The sequence below is a fragment of the Candoia aspera genome, chromosome 8, assembly GCF_035149785.1.
Source record: "Candoia aspera isolate rCanAsp1 chromosome 8, rCanAsp1.hap2, whole genome shotgun sequence".
In the NCBI taxonomy this organism is placed as follows: domain Eukaryota; kingdom Metazoa; phylum Chordata; class Lepidosauria; order Squamata; family Boidae; genus Candoia; species Candoia aspera.
In genome coordinates, this window is record NC_086160.1 from 1261024 (window position 1) to 1277399 (window position 16376).

Consider the following 16376-nt stretch of genomic DNA (forward strand, 5'->3'; position numbering starts at 1 on the left):
ATAAGTGAGATTTCCTGCTGCACCCCCCCAAAAAAAGACAGAGGACAGATGGTGTAGTATAAGACATTCTGAGCAGCTAAAGTAATGGTGGACTTGGGTGTCTGCTGCTGTTAAACTTAATTTTGAATGTATAATAGATACCCCATGACCCATTTGGCCATTGTTTCAGAGATAGTTCCTCACCAGATTCCTCAAAGCTGCCAACAGTGCAATGCTTCTAATGTACTGCCTTCACTGGGAAACCTGGGGATCCATTCAGAGACGTATTTGCCTTGAAAATAGCCCGTGTCAATAACAGTCTTGATGGACAAACAGGTGGCAGAGCAGGAACTGGACAGTACCCCACTCCCCCCCCCCAAGGAGAAACAATTACAACCACCTCAACAAACAACTAATACGAAGCCCTGCAAAACCTGTCCGCCCAGCCCCTGCTTTACAGGGCTTCGGCTTGACATTCAAGTGACCAGCATCGGGTCGCCCCTCTAACCTGGAATGTGGCTGGGCAGTTTGCCTCCACCAGAGACCCCTGCTTCCTCTCCTGACACAACATCATATTGATCCAGGAAATGTGGGCTGCTGATGAAACTGATATTAAATGGATTTCACTCATTCTCAGTTGGGATTTACCTCTAAAAGCTTGGCATTTATTTGAATGCCAAGCTTCCGGGAATTCTCTAGCATTTTTGGATTTGGTTCGGTCTAGGATGCTCAGTTTCCCAGTTGAAACTGTGGTTGAGTCTGTCCATGTGTTGTGAGATTAAGGAGTTCTCATCGTGTCTTCTGACTGCCAGTTGGTGTTTGTGGATGCACTCTGCTGGTCTTCTGCCTGCCTGTCCTACATAGGGGCTGTTACAGTCCCTACTCTGTATGTTGTTGATGGCTCCTTTTTTTCTTCTTGGGCCCCTGGGTCTTTTTGGTTCTTTGGCTCTTTTGGGTCTTCTGGTTCTGGGTGGTTTACAAAATCCATAAAAAAGCAAAGCCGTTAAAACCTCTTTCTCCTTGTTTCCCCATTTCTGAGAAGTTCCCCATTTTGTAATCCAGCACAACAGGGCTGGTGTCATGTTCACTGTTTCAATGTGCACGGTACATCGTAACGTTTCACATGCCATGGCGCTGACGCACGTTTCTGTTTGGGAGGGAGCTGCTGTGAAACCTTGTACCAAGCTCTGTATCTGTGTTCATTACAATGGAATGTGTTTGGGTTATGTGCTCTGCTCAAGGACTTTTCCCGCAGACCATCAGAAGCCGTTAGGAGAACCTGGGATTGTGAACTTGGGAAGATTCTACGGGGGAAGGGATTTCATTTGCACTGAGGGTTTTTAGTTTGCATTTGGCGCGCTTTTATCGTTCTCAGCTTTCTTTGTGATCCTGCATAAGGTAAAGGTAAAGGTTTCCCTTGACGTTAAGTCCAGTCGAGTCCGACTCTAGGGGGACTCGTCTCCGTTTCAAAGCCTTGGAGCCGGCGTTGTCCACAGACCCGTCCGTGGTCATGTGGCCGGCATGACTGCACGGAACGCCGTTACCTTCCTGCCGAAGCGGTACCAATTAATCTACTCACATTGGCATGTTTTCGAACTGCTTGGTGTGCAGGAGCTGGGACTAGCAACGGGAGCTCACCCCGCCACGCGGATTTGAACCGCCGACCTTCCGATCGGCAAGCTCAGCAGCTCAGCGGTTTAACCCGCAGCGCCACTGCGTCCCTTGTGATCCTGCATACTATTCTTTAATAAATCAGATATCTTTGAATTCCTGCTCATGAGTCTGATAGTGTTTTAGAATAGGCAACCGTTACATAAAGCTGAGAAACACCAAAGTTGTACCGTTAGCTCCTACCAAGATTAGTTTCTTGTGAGGGAAAATAGTTAATGATGGCCGAGTCCAAGCTCACAACCGGGGGACTTGAGGAGACAGCTAGCTTGATGCCTGAGTCGACGGTCAAGAGTGGAAAACTGAGCCTCACCCCAGAACCTTCCGATTTCTGGGAGGAACCAAGTTCCAGTCCTGAGGTGGAGGAATCTGACGATGGGGGAGAACCAGAGCAACTGGCACCCAGCGAATCGCCCGCAGAGTTGATCACCTGGGATGAAGTGGAAGAACCCCAGCCAGGGACGTCCCAGGCGTCCTGGAAGTATTGGTTCCTGCTAACCCCAGACATAGAATCTACCACGGTATCAACAGAGAGACAGCCTAACACACGAGGGAGGGAGGAATCTCAAACCCCTAAAAGGCTAAGAGTGATGGAGGCCAAAATAGAATCGATGGAGTACATGCTAAAAAACCTGTCTCTGTCATTGGGGGGGCAGGGGAGGTGCGGAGAAGATCCCAGCTTCACGCAACCATCCCCCATCCTCCCATCCGGACCGCCAGTGGAGTGGGGCCGGAGACGGCTCCGGGATCAATCTCCACCCCGCAGGGCTCAACCACCAGTGTCCCCACCCCGAAGAGGGAGAGCTACTGTAACATGGGGCCCAACCACTCAAGCAGCCGCCGATTCCACTCCAACCAGAGTGGGGGTGACTTTTCTGTCAAGTTTGATGGGGATCCAACCAAGTTATCTTTCTTTCTAACTAATGTGAAAAGTTACATGAGGCAGTTTGGAGCATACTTTCCTTCCGAAGAGGCTAAGATAACTGCCATTGCCATCAAGTTGAAGGGTCGAGCGGCTGACTGTTATGTTCAATTAAGTGAGGCTGACTCCCCTGCATTTGATTATTTCGAGGACTTCATGTGGGCATTAAAGCTGCATTTTGAGGATCCTCTGGCCAAGGCAAGAGCTAAGAAGGCGCTGAAGGATCTTACCCAGGGCCAACTGTCTGTAGCTGATTACACCCTGGAGTTTAAGGCTCTAGCTGGGAAAATCCCCGACTGGTCTCAGTCAACCTTAATAGAACGGTTTAAAGAGGGACTCAACCGGGACGTCCTACGGTGGGTGTTGTGTAGGGTTGGGCTCTGCCGATGGCTTCTTGCTTGAGCGCACGCTCAAAGCTGCTCAACGTGACCGGCTGCTTTGCTGAGTTCAGCAGCCCAAGGACAAAGCAGGAAGCAGGCAATTCTCGCCAAGAGCTTAAGGAACTGCAGCCTGGGAGGTCGATGCAGCTCCAGGGTAGATGTGACCAGCTGCTCCTCAGGAGCTCCAAGGGAGGAAGACGCCTCAGAGGAACTCCCTGTCCTTGCTCCTCAGGGCCCCATTGCCAAGGGGAAGGGAAATAAAGATCTCCATAGAAGTTCTGGATTTCCATCAAAGAAGGGAAAGTCTGGAACGATCCTTGGAGATCATTTAGTTCAACTCCCTGCTCAGTGCAAAAGCATCCTCCAGCAAAAGCCATTCAGCCTCTGTTGAAACACCTCCAGCAAAGAAGTGTGCATCACTGGAGAACAGCTCCTACGATTAGGAAACTCTTCCCAATTCCAAAAATCTACTTCCTTGCAATGTAAACCCAAGTTTTCTTGTCCTATCTTCTGGCACAATTCTAAGCCATTTTACCTCAAGACCCTCGAAGTGTTGGTGGGAGAGGTCCAGTCCACGGCCCCTACTGTGTGGGGTGCCACAGGGCTTGGTTTTCTCACTCCTCTTACTTAACATCTACATGAGGCTGCTGGGTGAGGTGATCCAACAGTTTGGGGTGAAATATCAGTATGCCGATGATACCCAGCTCTCTCTCTCTCCGCTGGGCTGAGTGATGCTGCAGATGTTCTGTCTCAGTGCCTGGAGACTCTAGGGGCCTGGATGGGGTGCAACGGGCTCCAGCTCAACCCAAGCAAGACTGAGTGGCTTTGGGTGTTATGGTCTCCCAGTACCAAGGTTTTTCCGTCTTTGGTCCTGGATGGAATGGCACTGCCCCAGGCAGACCTAGTATGCAATTTGGGGGTCCTCTTGGACTCACAGCTCTTGTTGGAAGAGCAGGTGGCAGCTGTGGCTAAGAGGGCCTTTGCACATCTTAGGGCTGTGTGCCAGCTGCGCCCATTCCTGGACCAGAAGGCGCTACTGTCCCTCATGCCGTGACCTCCCATTTGGACTATTGCAACGTGCTCTACATGGGGCTGCCCTTGAAGAGCAGTCAGAAGCTTCAGCTGGTAGAATGCAGCTGCCCAGGTTGTAAATAGTGTTGGCTACTCGGCACATGTAACACCACTACTTTGGGAGTTGCCGGTGTGTCCCGGGTGCAGTTCAAGGTGCTGGTGGCCACCTTTAAAACCCTTTATGGCTTAGGACCGTCTTTTCCCAGTTATTTCTGCCCATCCAATCCAGTCCAGCAGGATGGGCATGCTCCGGGTCCTGTCAGCCAAGGAATGTCACCTAGCAGGGACCAGGAAGTGTGCCTTTTGTGCCATGGTGCCTGCCTCTGGAAGATCTTCCCTCCTGAGATTAGGAAGGCCCCAACCCTGTTGGCTTTTTGAAGGCCTTGAAGACCTGGCTTTGTCCCCAGGCCTGGGGCCGTGTGTGTGCAAAGGGCCCTGTTTCATGGTTGTGCTGACACTGACGGATTTTCTTATCTCTTGGCCATTTATATTTTTGTTACTGTTTTTGTTTCATAGTATGATTTTTATTATCGTTAGCCACCCAGAGTCACTGGTTTGAGATGGGTGGCAATATAAATCGAATATAAATAAATTAAATAAAAAGACCACCCCCAATAGACTTATCCAGGTTAAACACAGCTCTTGCTTCCCACCCTCCTGCTTAGGTTTTTCCTTCCAGGGCAATCATCGTCTTGGTTGCTTCCCTCTAAACAAGCTCCAAGTTTTTTAATGGCCTTCCTAAATTGGAATGCCCAGAAGTGGATGCCATATTCCAGAGGCTGCCTGATCAGTGTGGAACAGCAAGGAACGACGACTCTCCCACTGCCAGATCCTGGCTCTGAGAAGTAGGCTAAAAAAGAATTGAGGGAAGTCCTGGCCTGCCTGCTGAGAGTGTACATCCCTGTCCCCATGGGGCGACACTTAGTGCTGTCAGCTCAAGGGAAGCTCCCCAACGGCACACACCCTCAGACCTTGGCCCCCAGTGTCCTTCCCAAGGCGCTCGTGACTCGTGAGGCCTGGGCAGACTTCCTCTTCTGCCAAGAGGCCTCTCTCTTCACATCAGGGGGATGAGGGAGGCTCCTCGGAGAAGAATCTGTGAACAGCCAGGATCACTTAAACAGTGATGACCCACGTGCCTCCTTGCGTTAGTGATCACCAGGATCAAGAGTGAGAAGAGGTCTCTTGTCCAAGCACATGCCGGTGCCCCATGATTCAGGACCATTTACCTGAGACTTCTGGAAGAGAAGAGGGGATACAGAGCCATCGGGGCTGAGGAGCAGCTGTTGCATCTGGGTTCATCAAGGAAACGGTATGTTGGCTCAAACCTCCTGCGTCACCATAAAGAGAATTGGGGCCCTCAAGAGAAAGTAAGCATGCTCTTGAAAGGCTACATACTAAAGTTCTGGTTATATTAACGCAAAATGAAATGGCTCTTGGCAGTATTTCAGACAGAAACCTACAGGGATGGACGTGGGGTCAAGTCTCACACTCGGCAGCCCACGGTCCATGCTGAGAGGTGGTGAGGTGAAGTTCAGCAACAACCTGAGGCCCACAAATTGCCCACTCCTTGCATAAAAAGATGGGAGTCTTTCTGAGCTCCCTTATTCAGGTTCCGAAATTACAGCAAAAGCCACCTTTTTCCTTTAATTTTTATAACATGAAAGGCTGCATTGTACTGCCAAACACGCAGGCACTCTTTGGAAAATACCTAGGATGTATTAGTCCTATGAGAAAGCACAGAATAAAACGACGCTATCAAGGACTCGGAATTTAACTCCATCAACCGACTTGGTCCAAGAGTGTTCTGGGAAACCAACTTTTTTGTAAAAGGGGGAATCCATACACTCCCGGTCATCAGGCTGACATTTTAATGCACAAATGAATATCCATTATTGAGAAGGTAACTCAGTCAAGCAACCACGAAGGAATGTCAAAAATTTTGCTTTGCTACGAGGGGAGTTCTTTTTGTCTTATGGAACAGAATGAATATAGAAGCTGCAATCGTAATATTAAGAGAGATGCTCTTTCTGACAGACATTTTATTTAGTGAAACTGAACTAGCAGCTCCTTATTGCTTGGTGTCATTTTTCTTTGGTTCAGCTCTGCAGCGCCATGAGCGTAAGAACAAGATGCTGAAGTCAGAGGGCAGCCCTGAGGGTGATGCACGTAAAACCAACACAGGCGTGTTTTAATGGCTCGAGAAGGCAGCTGGCGTTTCGTATGCTGGCCCCGCATTTGCTTCCTGGGCCGCTCCTCTTCTCTCCAGTCACGAATATGCACTTTCCCATTTTGAACTAAGGTTGAGAAAACATAATGACAAATTACTGCCAAAATATAAATTCCAGACGCCCCCTTTCCCCAATCTTATAGAAGCATGCATGCACTAGCAACTGAAGACCGTAATCTTTTCCCCCCACAGAAATCCAGCTCTCCTCATGGATCTGAAACCTAACTCAAACGTTAGGGTATTTTTTAAATTAGCTTTTGGGTATGACAACTGAAGTCAATTGGCAGGTCCAGAATAAGGAAATGTGCTTCACATGCAAGCTAGGTTAAATAGCTGGCATTTCATGAGGCTGGAAAGATGATTCTGACCCCTGAAGAGTCACCGATGGCAGCATAAGCAGCACAGCAGGATCACCCGTCTCCTCCCCATCTCCCAAGAAGGCCAGCCTGCTGGTTGGGAGCATCTTCCAGCACCTTTAGCATCAGGAGATGCTCCATACATTTCCGCTAGCAAGACTTTACCAAATAAATTCACAGCCTTTCAAGTCTGGAGAGTGTCCCTTTTGGAGAGGACTAGATCAATTCTAGCTTTTAAGGACTCTAGCCATTGTTGGAAATGACTGCACAGAACAACAAAGGCACACACACGCAGAACACTGCGCAAGACATAACTTGAACCTTTTTAAAATTAAAAAAGTGTCTAAAGTAGAAGTCTCTTTTGAGTTAGAGGCCCAGGTCAAATCACCCTCCTGCCCCACCTTCTGTGGACCCTGGACCCCCACAACTGCTGGAATAATATTCATGTGCTTCTTCATCCTGAGTTGGAAAGAGAACTGGGTTTCTGTGACAATCAGCCGCCTGTGGCATGTCAAGCATTGTTCCTGATACCTCATCAGTTTCTCTCTACATAACAAAGCAGGATAGGCCAATTAAAAACTCTCCCTTGAAGACTAATCACTAGTTTTCAAGATTAAGGAGAAAGAGGGAAAATGGCTGTTTCTGCCGATTTAAATTCTTAGGCTCAGGAGGGAAACAATCCAGAGTCCTGCTGTAATTAGAAGACACATGCCTGGTCTGTAATTGTAGCCCCCTGAGCAGTTCCAGCTGAAGCACAGATCAGAAGCAGGACCTCCAAGGGAAGCGGGAGGGGCCTCTGTGCTGCGGAAAAGAGTGGCAACGACCGGTGCAGAGCCGGTTTTGCTCTGTGGGTCTCTACCCAGGCGGGGTAGGAAGGTGCAGCTCTCTCTTCAGAAACATCAAGCGAGCAGCAGCGCCTGAAAGCCCAGGGCCAGGACCACCGCAAGGGCCAGAGGCAACGAGCCTGAGATCAGGCACCAGAGCTCTTGGACCAGGGCAGTTTTGGAACCATCATTCCCAAGGCCCCAGTGCCAGTTTCCAGGTGGACAGGAGAAAAGACCCCTGCTGGGACAAGGAGCGGGTGCCGGATGGACTGTCAGACTTACGGGAGAGGGTCTCCATTGTAGGGCATCTCGGGTCTGCGTGAAAAACAACTGCCGACCCAGCCTTGGGAGTAGCCCCTGGAGCTCTCTCAGGGGTAACAACGCCCCGAGCAGGTGCAGAAAGGAGGAGACGCGCTTCTGCCCCAGGCGGTCCACAACAAAAACGTCTAAAACTGAGCCCAGAAACGAAGAGAGACGGAACTACCATCTTACCTTTAAAAATTTGGTAATTATTTCTAAGCAAGGTCTGTAGACCTCCACATTCCTTCTTCAGAGTTTTCAAAGTGTCCTTGTCTAAATGTTTGGCAATTTCACTCAAGCGAAGACTCTCTACAGAAAATAATGTTTGTATAAAACTGTTAATTCTCTGGGGACTTCTGGGAATTAATGTCCTTTGGAACATTCCAAAGGACATTATTTATTGTGAACTGCCCAGGGTCCCCCTCGGGGAGGTGGGTGGTGATAAAAACATGATAAACAAACAAACAAGCACGCACTCACTTTTTTAAACACGCACATGCGTGCGTGCGTGCCTATGTTCACCAAAAGCGGTACTTGGAAATGGCTGCATTTAGACCTATCTGAACGTATCTAGCCAGAATTCTGAGCTCATCCTGGGGCAGCTACTCCCTTGATACCAACGCTTTACTTTCTGAAAACAGACTGGCTGAAATCACAGAGCAGGAAGGGTAAGATCTTGGCCACCATAATTACTGTATTTATTTGAACATTTTTTCCCATAACTCTGTAGCAAACTTTAAATGTTTTGGAATATTTTAGGTATATTAAGAAATACCAATGGATACCAACATTGGATAAGCCGCTTCTTCCTATACAGATAGTCCTCGCTTACCAGCTGCTTTAACCACCAAAGTTATAACACTGTTAAAAAAAAACAGCTTTGCGAACAATCTTTGCGTTTACAGCCATTGCAGTGCCCCACAATCATATAATCGCCATTCACGTGCTTTGCAATCAGCGCACATTTATGACTATTGCAGCATCCTGCAGGCACTCGATCGCCATTGTGGGCTTTGCAACTGGCTTGCAACACACAGTTAATAGAAGTAAAATTGGAAAGGTGGAAGTAAAATTCTAAGTCATAGTCATGTGATGTTTCACTTAATGACTGATGGGGAAGTGAGGTCGCAAGCCTGTCTCAGTCACGTGATGTTTCACTTAACGACCACAGCATTTAGCCACGGAGTTGCCAGTCCCAATTGTGGTCGCTGAGGACTACCTATACAGCCTACTATAGATCATTTATCTTATTCTGCAAGTGATGACAAGGCTAAATTCGGCAAGATTTCCTGTGTCATAAGGAAGGCTTGATGGAAATACTGATAATGTGTTAGTGGTTGTATTTTGTAGGCTGACCTCAGAAGATAATACACACACATACAGAAACCTCTCCCTCTAAATGTGTGTACACACATGTACCTCAGCATCAGTTAAGTTCCTCTGGCAACTCTATCACTTTCTAACTCTAGAAAACTGAATTTAGCTCTGTTGCCAGGTAGATGTGGATTTGTCCTCCAGAGCGCTAGTGGGGAAGTTTTACAGGAAGAAATTTAAACTCAAATAAGGAGGAATTTTGAGACTGCGAGAGCTCTAAAGCAGTGGAACAGCTGGCTTCCTGGTTCGTGGATGCACCATCAGGGAGGTTTTCAAGCAAAGGTTGGGGAGCCATTTGTCCATGATCATATGAAGATTTCTGCCTTGGGCAGGGGGTTCGACCAGAAGGGCTCCAGGATCTCTTTCAGTTCAATGATTCTATGACCGTTTTGAAATTTATTTTGTTCTGTAAGTTCACAGTGCATACAATGTAGCTATTTTGCACCCAAAAAAAAATCGACTATATTTTTGCTAAATATTTTTCATTCAGCCGTGTATATTCTTGATTTGCATTTATCTTTTTTTAATTTTAGAAATGCCAGGAAGAAAAAAATATATACCTTCATCACCTATTTTTCCCAGGATAGTTTCAATGTATTAAAACCAATCGTATGTCTTTCCATTAGCAGTTTAATATAAGGATGCCATACACTGACATACATCAGAAACATCTCAGAAACTATCAACAGACTGTTACAACCACACGGCTTCACCGTAGCATACAAACCAACTAAAACTCTTCAAAACATCTTAAGTAACCCAAAAGACCCAGTAGCCCAAGAAGAAAAAACGGGAGTTGTATTTACAACATACAATGCAAAGACTGCAACAGCCACTATGTAGGACAGACAGGCAGGAGACCAGCAGAATGCATCCATGAACACCAACTAGCAGTCAGAAGACACGATGAGAACTCCTTAATCTCACAGCACATGGACAGACTCAACCATACTTTCAGCTGGGAAACTGTGAGCATCCTAGACCAAGCCAAATCCAAAAATGCCAGAGAATTCCTGGAAGCCTGGCACTCAGGCAAAGCAGCCATCAACAGACACATAGAGGTAAACAACATTTACATACCATTCACAAGAGACAATAGAAAAGCCAAAACACCAGGACACTCCCTTGACAGCAATCAACACCCAGATATGCAAAAATCAACACTAGGATTAACACCAGATGAACCATCAAACAGCACAATATACCCTGATCAAGGAACTATTAACTCAGAAATCAACCAAGCAGCAAACAACAGCCCAATCAAGGAACTCCCAAGGAGATAACAACACCCCCACCAACACAAGCAGGGCAAGCCACGGTATATAAGCGGAGAGCAAGGCCCACTCCCTCTTCGCACTGAAGGTGTTGCCTAGTCTGGCAATGAAACATCTGCAAGAAAACAACCAGGCTCAGAGAGCACCAAGGACTCCACAGTTCAACCCTAAGCTACAAATATTTGCTTCGATTGGTTTGATATAAGAATACAACTGAATGTGCCCTCAAAATGGCAGGGTTGACTTTTGGGGAGATCGACTTCAAATAATCTCCTAATTATCATGAAGGTAATCCACCTGAGGCTCTGTGAGGTTTGAGTCTGATTCCAACTCTGAAAACGAAACTTATCTTGAGCCAGAAGGGGAAAACGAGACTTATCCGGAGGGAATTGGGGAAACAGAAACCAGGAGTGACTCAGCAGAGCAGGAGAAATTGGAGATGCTGACTGGACAAACTTCAGAGGGAGGCTTGAATCCTCCAATCAGTGCTTGAGAGAGAAGAACAGAGAAGCGCATGAAGCGAAAGGCAGTCCAATTAGCTGCAGAGGAAAACGGCACAGAAAGGATCACTTAAAAAGGCACGCGTGCCAAAAGCAAGCTGCCAGAGACAACCAGTCCTTCGAACTCACAACCTCTGCGGAAGAGTCCTTACTGGAGTCGGGAGCCTTGCCTGTAGCCGACACGGAATCAGAGCCAGCTCCTCCTGCCGTCGCAGACCTGCTTCCTTCACACACCACTCCCGTCGAGCCTAGTCTTGCCGTTCCAGCCAAGCAGAGCCGGGCTTCCAGTTCCAAGCCTTGTCTCGCTGTTCCAGCCCAGTCCAGCCTTGCCTTCAGAGTCGAACCTTGTCTTGTCACTCCAGCCAAGTCCAGCTTTGCTTCCAGTTTGTTTATTTATTTATATTTCAATTTCCATCACCGTCCATCTCCCCCGAAAAGGGGACTCTGGGCAGTTTACAATCAAAATTGTAACTGTAACAGTTCCAAACCTTGCCTTGTCACTCCAGCCAAGTCCAGCCTCGTTTCCAGTTCCAAGCCTTGCCTTGTCATTCCAGCTGAATCCTGCCTTCTCTCCAGATCCAAACCCCACCTTGATGCTCCAGCCAAGTCCTGCCTTGTCTCCAGATCACCTTGATGCTCCAGCCAAGTCCTGCCTTGTCTCCAGATCCGAGCCTTGCCTTGACGCTCCAGTCGAGCATTGCCTAGCTTCTGTTGTCAAGCCTAGTCTAGCCTCCGTGCCAAACCCGACACTCATGCCTCTAGCCTCCTCCTCCTCCTCCATTAAGAGGCTTAGCTGAGTTCTGCCTTGCTATTTTGCCACGATCTCCTTCTACTTCTGAGTCTGCAACCTTGCCCTGTTATCCTCCACTGCCTGGGTGGACTTGATTGAACTGCACTGCCTAATCTATCTTCATCACGTTTATTACAGCCCTAAGGCCAGACACAATAAAACTATACAATAGCAACAATCAATTAATATACTACAATCCAAAATTAATTAACAATGAAAATACTAAAATGAATTGAAATAAAATACTATGTTAAGAAATTCAAAATCTAAGTGACGGTGCAGCGTATTGTGCAGATGGTAGCACAAAACTGGGCAACCTGGGAGGATATTTTTGAGTCCTTGTTGGAAAGAAGTAACATTAGATAGAAGTCACTCTCCCTGCCTGGAAATTTCTTCAATAATTAAGTATTCTTATATAGGGAACAATGTGACAACATATGGCTTAGGGTTTCTATTGAGCCATTACCACATGGACATAGTCGAAGGTGCATAGGAGTGTTGAGGTTTTCCTACTAATAGATTATTGTGCCTAGTCATTTTGGCTGAGTGAAAAAGGTTGCAAGTGATTGTCTCCTCGCACGTGCTTCATGCAAAATAGCCTGGGGGAGGACCTGCCCGGACTTGTTCTCACTTCTTCTTTTTCTCTCTGCCAGCATGTAGCAAGCCAGGTAGCTCTCAATGAGAGCTAAGTCCTTTAAATGTTTTGCTTTTGTTTTTGCTTTCTGTAAATAAATTATTTTTATAGAAATGCTTGGTGTGTGACTTTTTTGACCTCTCCTGGGCTAAAGGCTTTCCCAGCATCTGCCAACAGGTTATGGGCCCAGTAAACAACGCAGTAAAACCCAGAGAGAAAAGAGAGGTCAGCTCCACACCTCGTGCACAATTTAAAGGCAGGTAGCAAAGACCTGTGAAGATTTTCTTTGGAGCCACCTGGAGATTTTCCAGCAATTGCCGGTCTGCAGGACAAAGAAGCTAGCTGAGGTGACTTGCAAAAGAAGGAAGAAGCCATGGCTGCCTCCCAGCCCTCAGCGATGCCTCTGGAGCGCCTATCAGAGACCAACTATTTGAATTGGGCCCTGAAGATGGAGATGTATCTTCGCAGAGAGAATCTTTGGCTGCCAATTGGTGAGCAAACCCCCCAAAATCCCAATGCTGAATGGCTGAGACAGGATGAGCGGGCTAGAGCCACCATTATCTTGGGAGTTGAGGACAATCAGCTAGTCCACGTGCGAGGCATGCAGTCTGCAAAGCAACTTTGGGACGCTTTGAGAGACTTATATGTAAAGGCAACAGCAGGGAGTAAAGTTACTCTAACGAAAAAGCTGTACAGAGCCTACCTTGCAGAAGGAGATAGCCTTCCTGAGCACCTGCATTATATTCAGCAGCTGTTTGTTGAGTTGCAGGAGAGAGGAATGGAATTTACACCTCTCACAAAATCCTATATCCTCCTGTCCTCACTAAATGCAACATGGGACACGCTGATTTGTACCCTGGAGGCTATGCCTGAAGCAGACCTCACCCCATCGTATGTTACACAGCGCTTACTCGCTGAATGGGAGAAGAGAGAGGAAAGATCCCCCCCCATCTCTTCTGGAAAGCTGCAAGACCAGAAAATGAGGGAAAAGAAGGGAAAGGAACCTGAGGCCACAGCACTAGCCAGCCAGCGATGCTTCACTTGTGGTTCAGCTGGACATTTGCAAAGAGACTGTGCCATGAGACCCAAGAGTAGAAAGACAGAGCAGAAGAACACAAGGGCAACACAGAAGAAGGCTCTTCAGACAACCCAAATTGCACAGGTTGCTGAGAAGGGTAATTCTGATGTATGGGTGTTAGATTCTGGGGCCAGTTGTCATTTATGTAATTGTAAAAGCTCTTTTGTGTCACTGTCTAAAACTGAAAGACAAAGTGTATCTTTGGCTGATGGGTCTGTGACCAAAATTATGGGACAAGGTGACTTGTATTTATCCTGCTTAGGAGAAACTGTAAAAGGTGTGTTGTATGTGCCAAATTTACAATCAAACCTTTTATCTGTGGCACAATTGGCTGCAACAGGGTATATCATAACATTTAAGAAAAATGGTTGTGAGATACGTAAAAATGGGAAATTGTGTGCTACTGGTATGTTAAAAGACTCCTTGTACATTGTGCAAAATGCAAGGAAGCCAAGCTGCAAGGCTGCAGTTGGCAACACTCCATATCATGACAAATGTGTACACCTGATGCACAGATTTGGTCATGCTAATATCAAGTATATAGCACAAATGCCACAGCTGTGTGCTGACCTAAAGATAAAACCCTGTGATAAATACTTAGATTGTGTAGTTTGCAAAGAATGCAAAACACTAAAAGCTCCTGTGAGTAAGCACAGTGACAGAGTTACAACTAGACCTTTGGAAATTGTACACTCTGATATTATTGGTCCTTTTGCTCCAAGTCTTGGACAAGCAAGGTATGCAATGACCATCATTGATGATTTCTCAAGATACACATTTATCTACATCTTAAAACATAAAGATGAGGCATTTGAGAAATTTAAAAGTTTTGTGACATGGGCAAATGGAAAATTCCCTAGGCCTGTATCTGCACTCCAATGTGATAGAGGAGGAGAGTACCTTTCTCACAAATTCAGAAGGTTCCTAGTGGAAAAGGGGATAGAACAAATTCTTTCTAACCCGTACACCCCTCAGCAAAATGGTGTTGCTGAAAGAAAGGGCAGAACCTTGCAAAACGCGATGGAATGCATGTTAAAAGATTCACGATTATGTTTTAAGTACTGGGGAGAAGCTTTATCGACTGCTTGTTATGTACAGAACAGGTTGTATAACTCTGTGATTCAGGACACTCCATTCCATTTGTTTTATGGTGTGAAACCAAAGGTAAGCCATCTTAGAGTGTTTGGTAGCACTGCATGGGTTCACATTCCAAAACAGCAGAGAAGGAAAGGAGGCCCCACAACAAAGAAAGCCATCTTTGTTGGCTATGAACAAAGCCAGAGGAGCTACAGGTTCATAATGGGAGAGAAATTAATAATTAGCAAAAGCGCTTCTTTTGCTGAACAAAACTGGGGGAGATTAAATTCTAGCTCTCCAGTTGAACTGACCACCACAAGAGAACAGCAAGGACTTGCTGATGGTGATCTTTTGCCTGATGAGGACATTAAACCAGAAAAGCAAACTGAAGATCTGTCTGATGAGATAGATGCTTCTCAGGAAAGTGATAGGAGTCAAAATTTAAGCCCTGTATTACCTCGCAGATCTCAGAGGAGTAATAAAGGCGTTCCTCCATCACGTTTTCAGGCTGAAACAGTAAAGGCTTTTCACATATTCACAGAACCTGAATCTTTAGAACAAGTGAATGCTTTACCACCTGAGATTGCACAAAATTGGCATTCTGCCATGCAACAGGAATTAGCATCCTTGAAAGAAAATAAAACATGGAAACTGGTAAATCTACCTCCCAATGAACGCTGTCTGGGTTGTAGGTGGGTTTTCAAACTGAAAAGGGATGCTGATGGCAAAATCCAAAAATATAAAGCAAGGTTGGTTGCAAAAGGGTTCACTCAAAGGAAAGATTTAGACTTTGACAAGACTTTTGCACCAGTTACTAAAGGTGAATCAATTAGATTACTGTTAAAAGTTGCTGCACTCAAGGGAATGTCAGTTAACCACTATGACATTCAAACTGCATTTCTCTATGGTGATTTAGACCACAGATTATACATGCAGCAACCCCCTGGCTATGAAAAAGGGGAGAATCTAGTCTGTGAACTGCAGAAGTCAATCTATGGGTTAAAACAAGCTGCTAGATCCTGGAACCAAAAAGTAGATGAAAAACTGCAGAATTTTGGTTTTGAAAAGGGAAAAGCAGATCCCTGTGTATATATGAAGAAGGACAAACAAGGCTGTATGTATCTGTGCATTTATGTTGATGATTTGCTGCTATTCACATCAACAGAAAAACAAAGGCTTGATTTTGAAGCCTGCATGAAAAGCCATTTCATATTAAAAAGCCTTGGAGTTGTGACCAATTACCTAGGTTTGGAAGTACACAGAGACAAGGATGGTAGTTTTCTGTTAAACCAACGTAGTAAAATTCAAAAGCTCCTAGAAGATTTTAATATGCAAGACTGTAAACCAGTCTCTACTCCGATGATAATAGATTTTCAGAAAGATACAGGAGAAACTCAATTAACTGAGGCAGAGAACTATAGATCTGCAATTGGAAGTTTACTGTACATTGCAAATCATTCTCGCCCAGATATCTCAAATTCTGTGGCCATTTTAAGTAGACAGGTAGAGAAGCCTACATCTACTGGAAAAGCAGCATTGAAGAGGTTAATGAGGTATTTGCAAGGAACAAAGAATTATTGCCTGATGCTAAATGCCTCTGGAACTGAGAAATTGCAGGCTTTTGCCGATTCTGATTGGGGAGCAGATGTCAGTGACAGAAAATCCACTTCTGGGATTTTAATTCAATTTGCTGGATCTAGCTTAGGCTGGCATTCTAGAAAACAAACACTTGTTGCTCTTTCCACTGCAGAAGCAGAGTTTTATTCTCTAACACAAACCTGTAATGAGGTTACATGGTTTAAACATTTGTTAAAAGACATAGGCATGGAAGTGAACCAGCCTATAACTGTTTATGAGGATAATCAAGCTTGCATTGCTATGGCAAAATCTGAAGCCTGCAGAAGTAGAACAAAACATATCGA

At 46.0% G+C, this 16376-nt stretch overlaps 1 protein-coding gene across 1 annotated transcript in view; it reads right to left on the bottom strand.

Annotated features, from left to right (window-relative positions):
- Positions 1-5974: 5974 nt before the first annotated feature.
- TRMT44 (tRNA methyltransferase 44 homolog) overlaps positions 5975-16376 on the bottom strand; it is a 34865-nt gene continuing 24463 nt past the window's right edge. Inside the window, exons 10-11 of the mRNA XM_063309734.1 lie at positions 7920-8036; positions 5975-6314 (exon numbers count right to left, since the gene is read on the bottom strand). Of these exons, the coding sequence (XP_063165804.1) occupies positions 6064-6314; positions 7920-8036 (368 nt within the window). The 3' untranslated portion in view covers positions 5975-6063. The remainder of the gene's footprint in view (positions 6315-7919; positions 8037-16376) is intronic.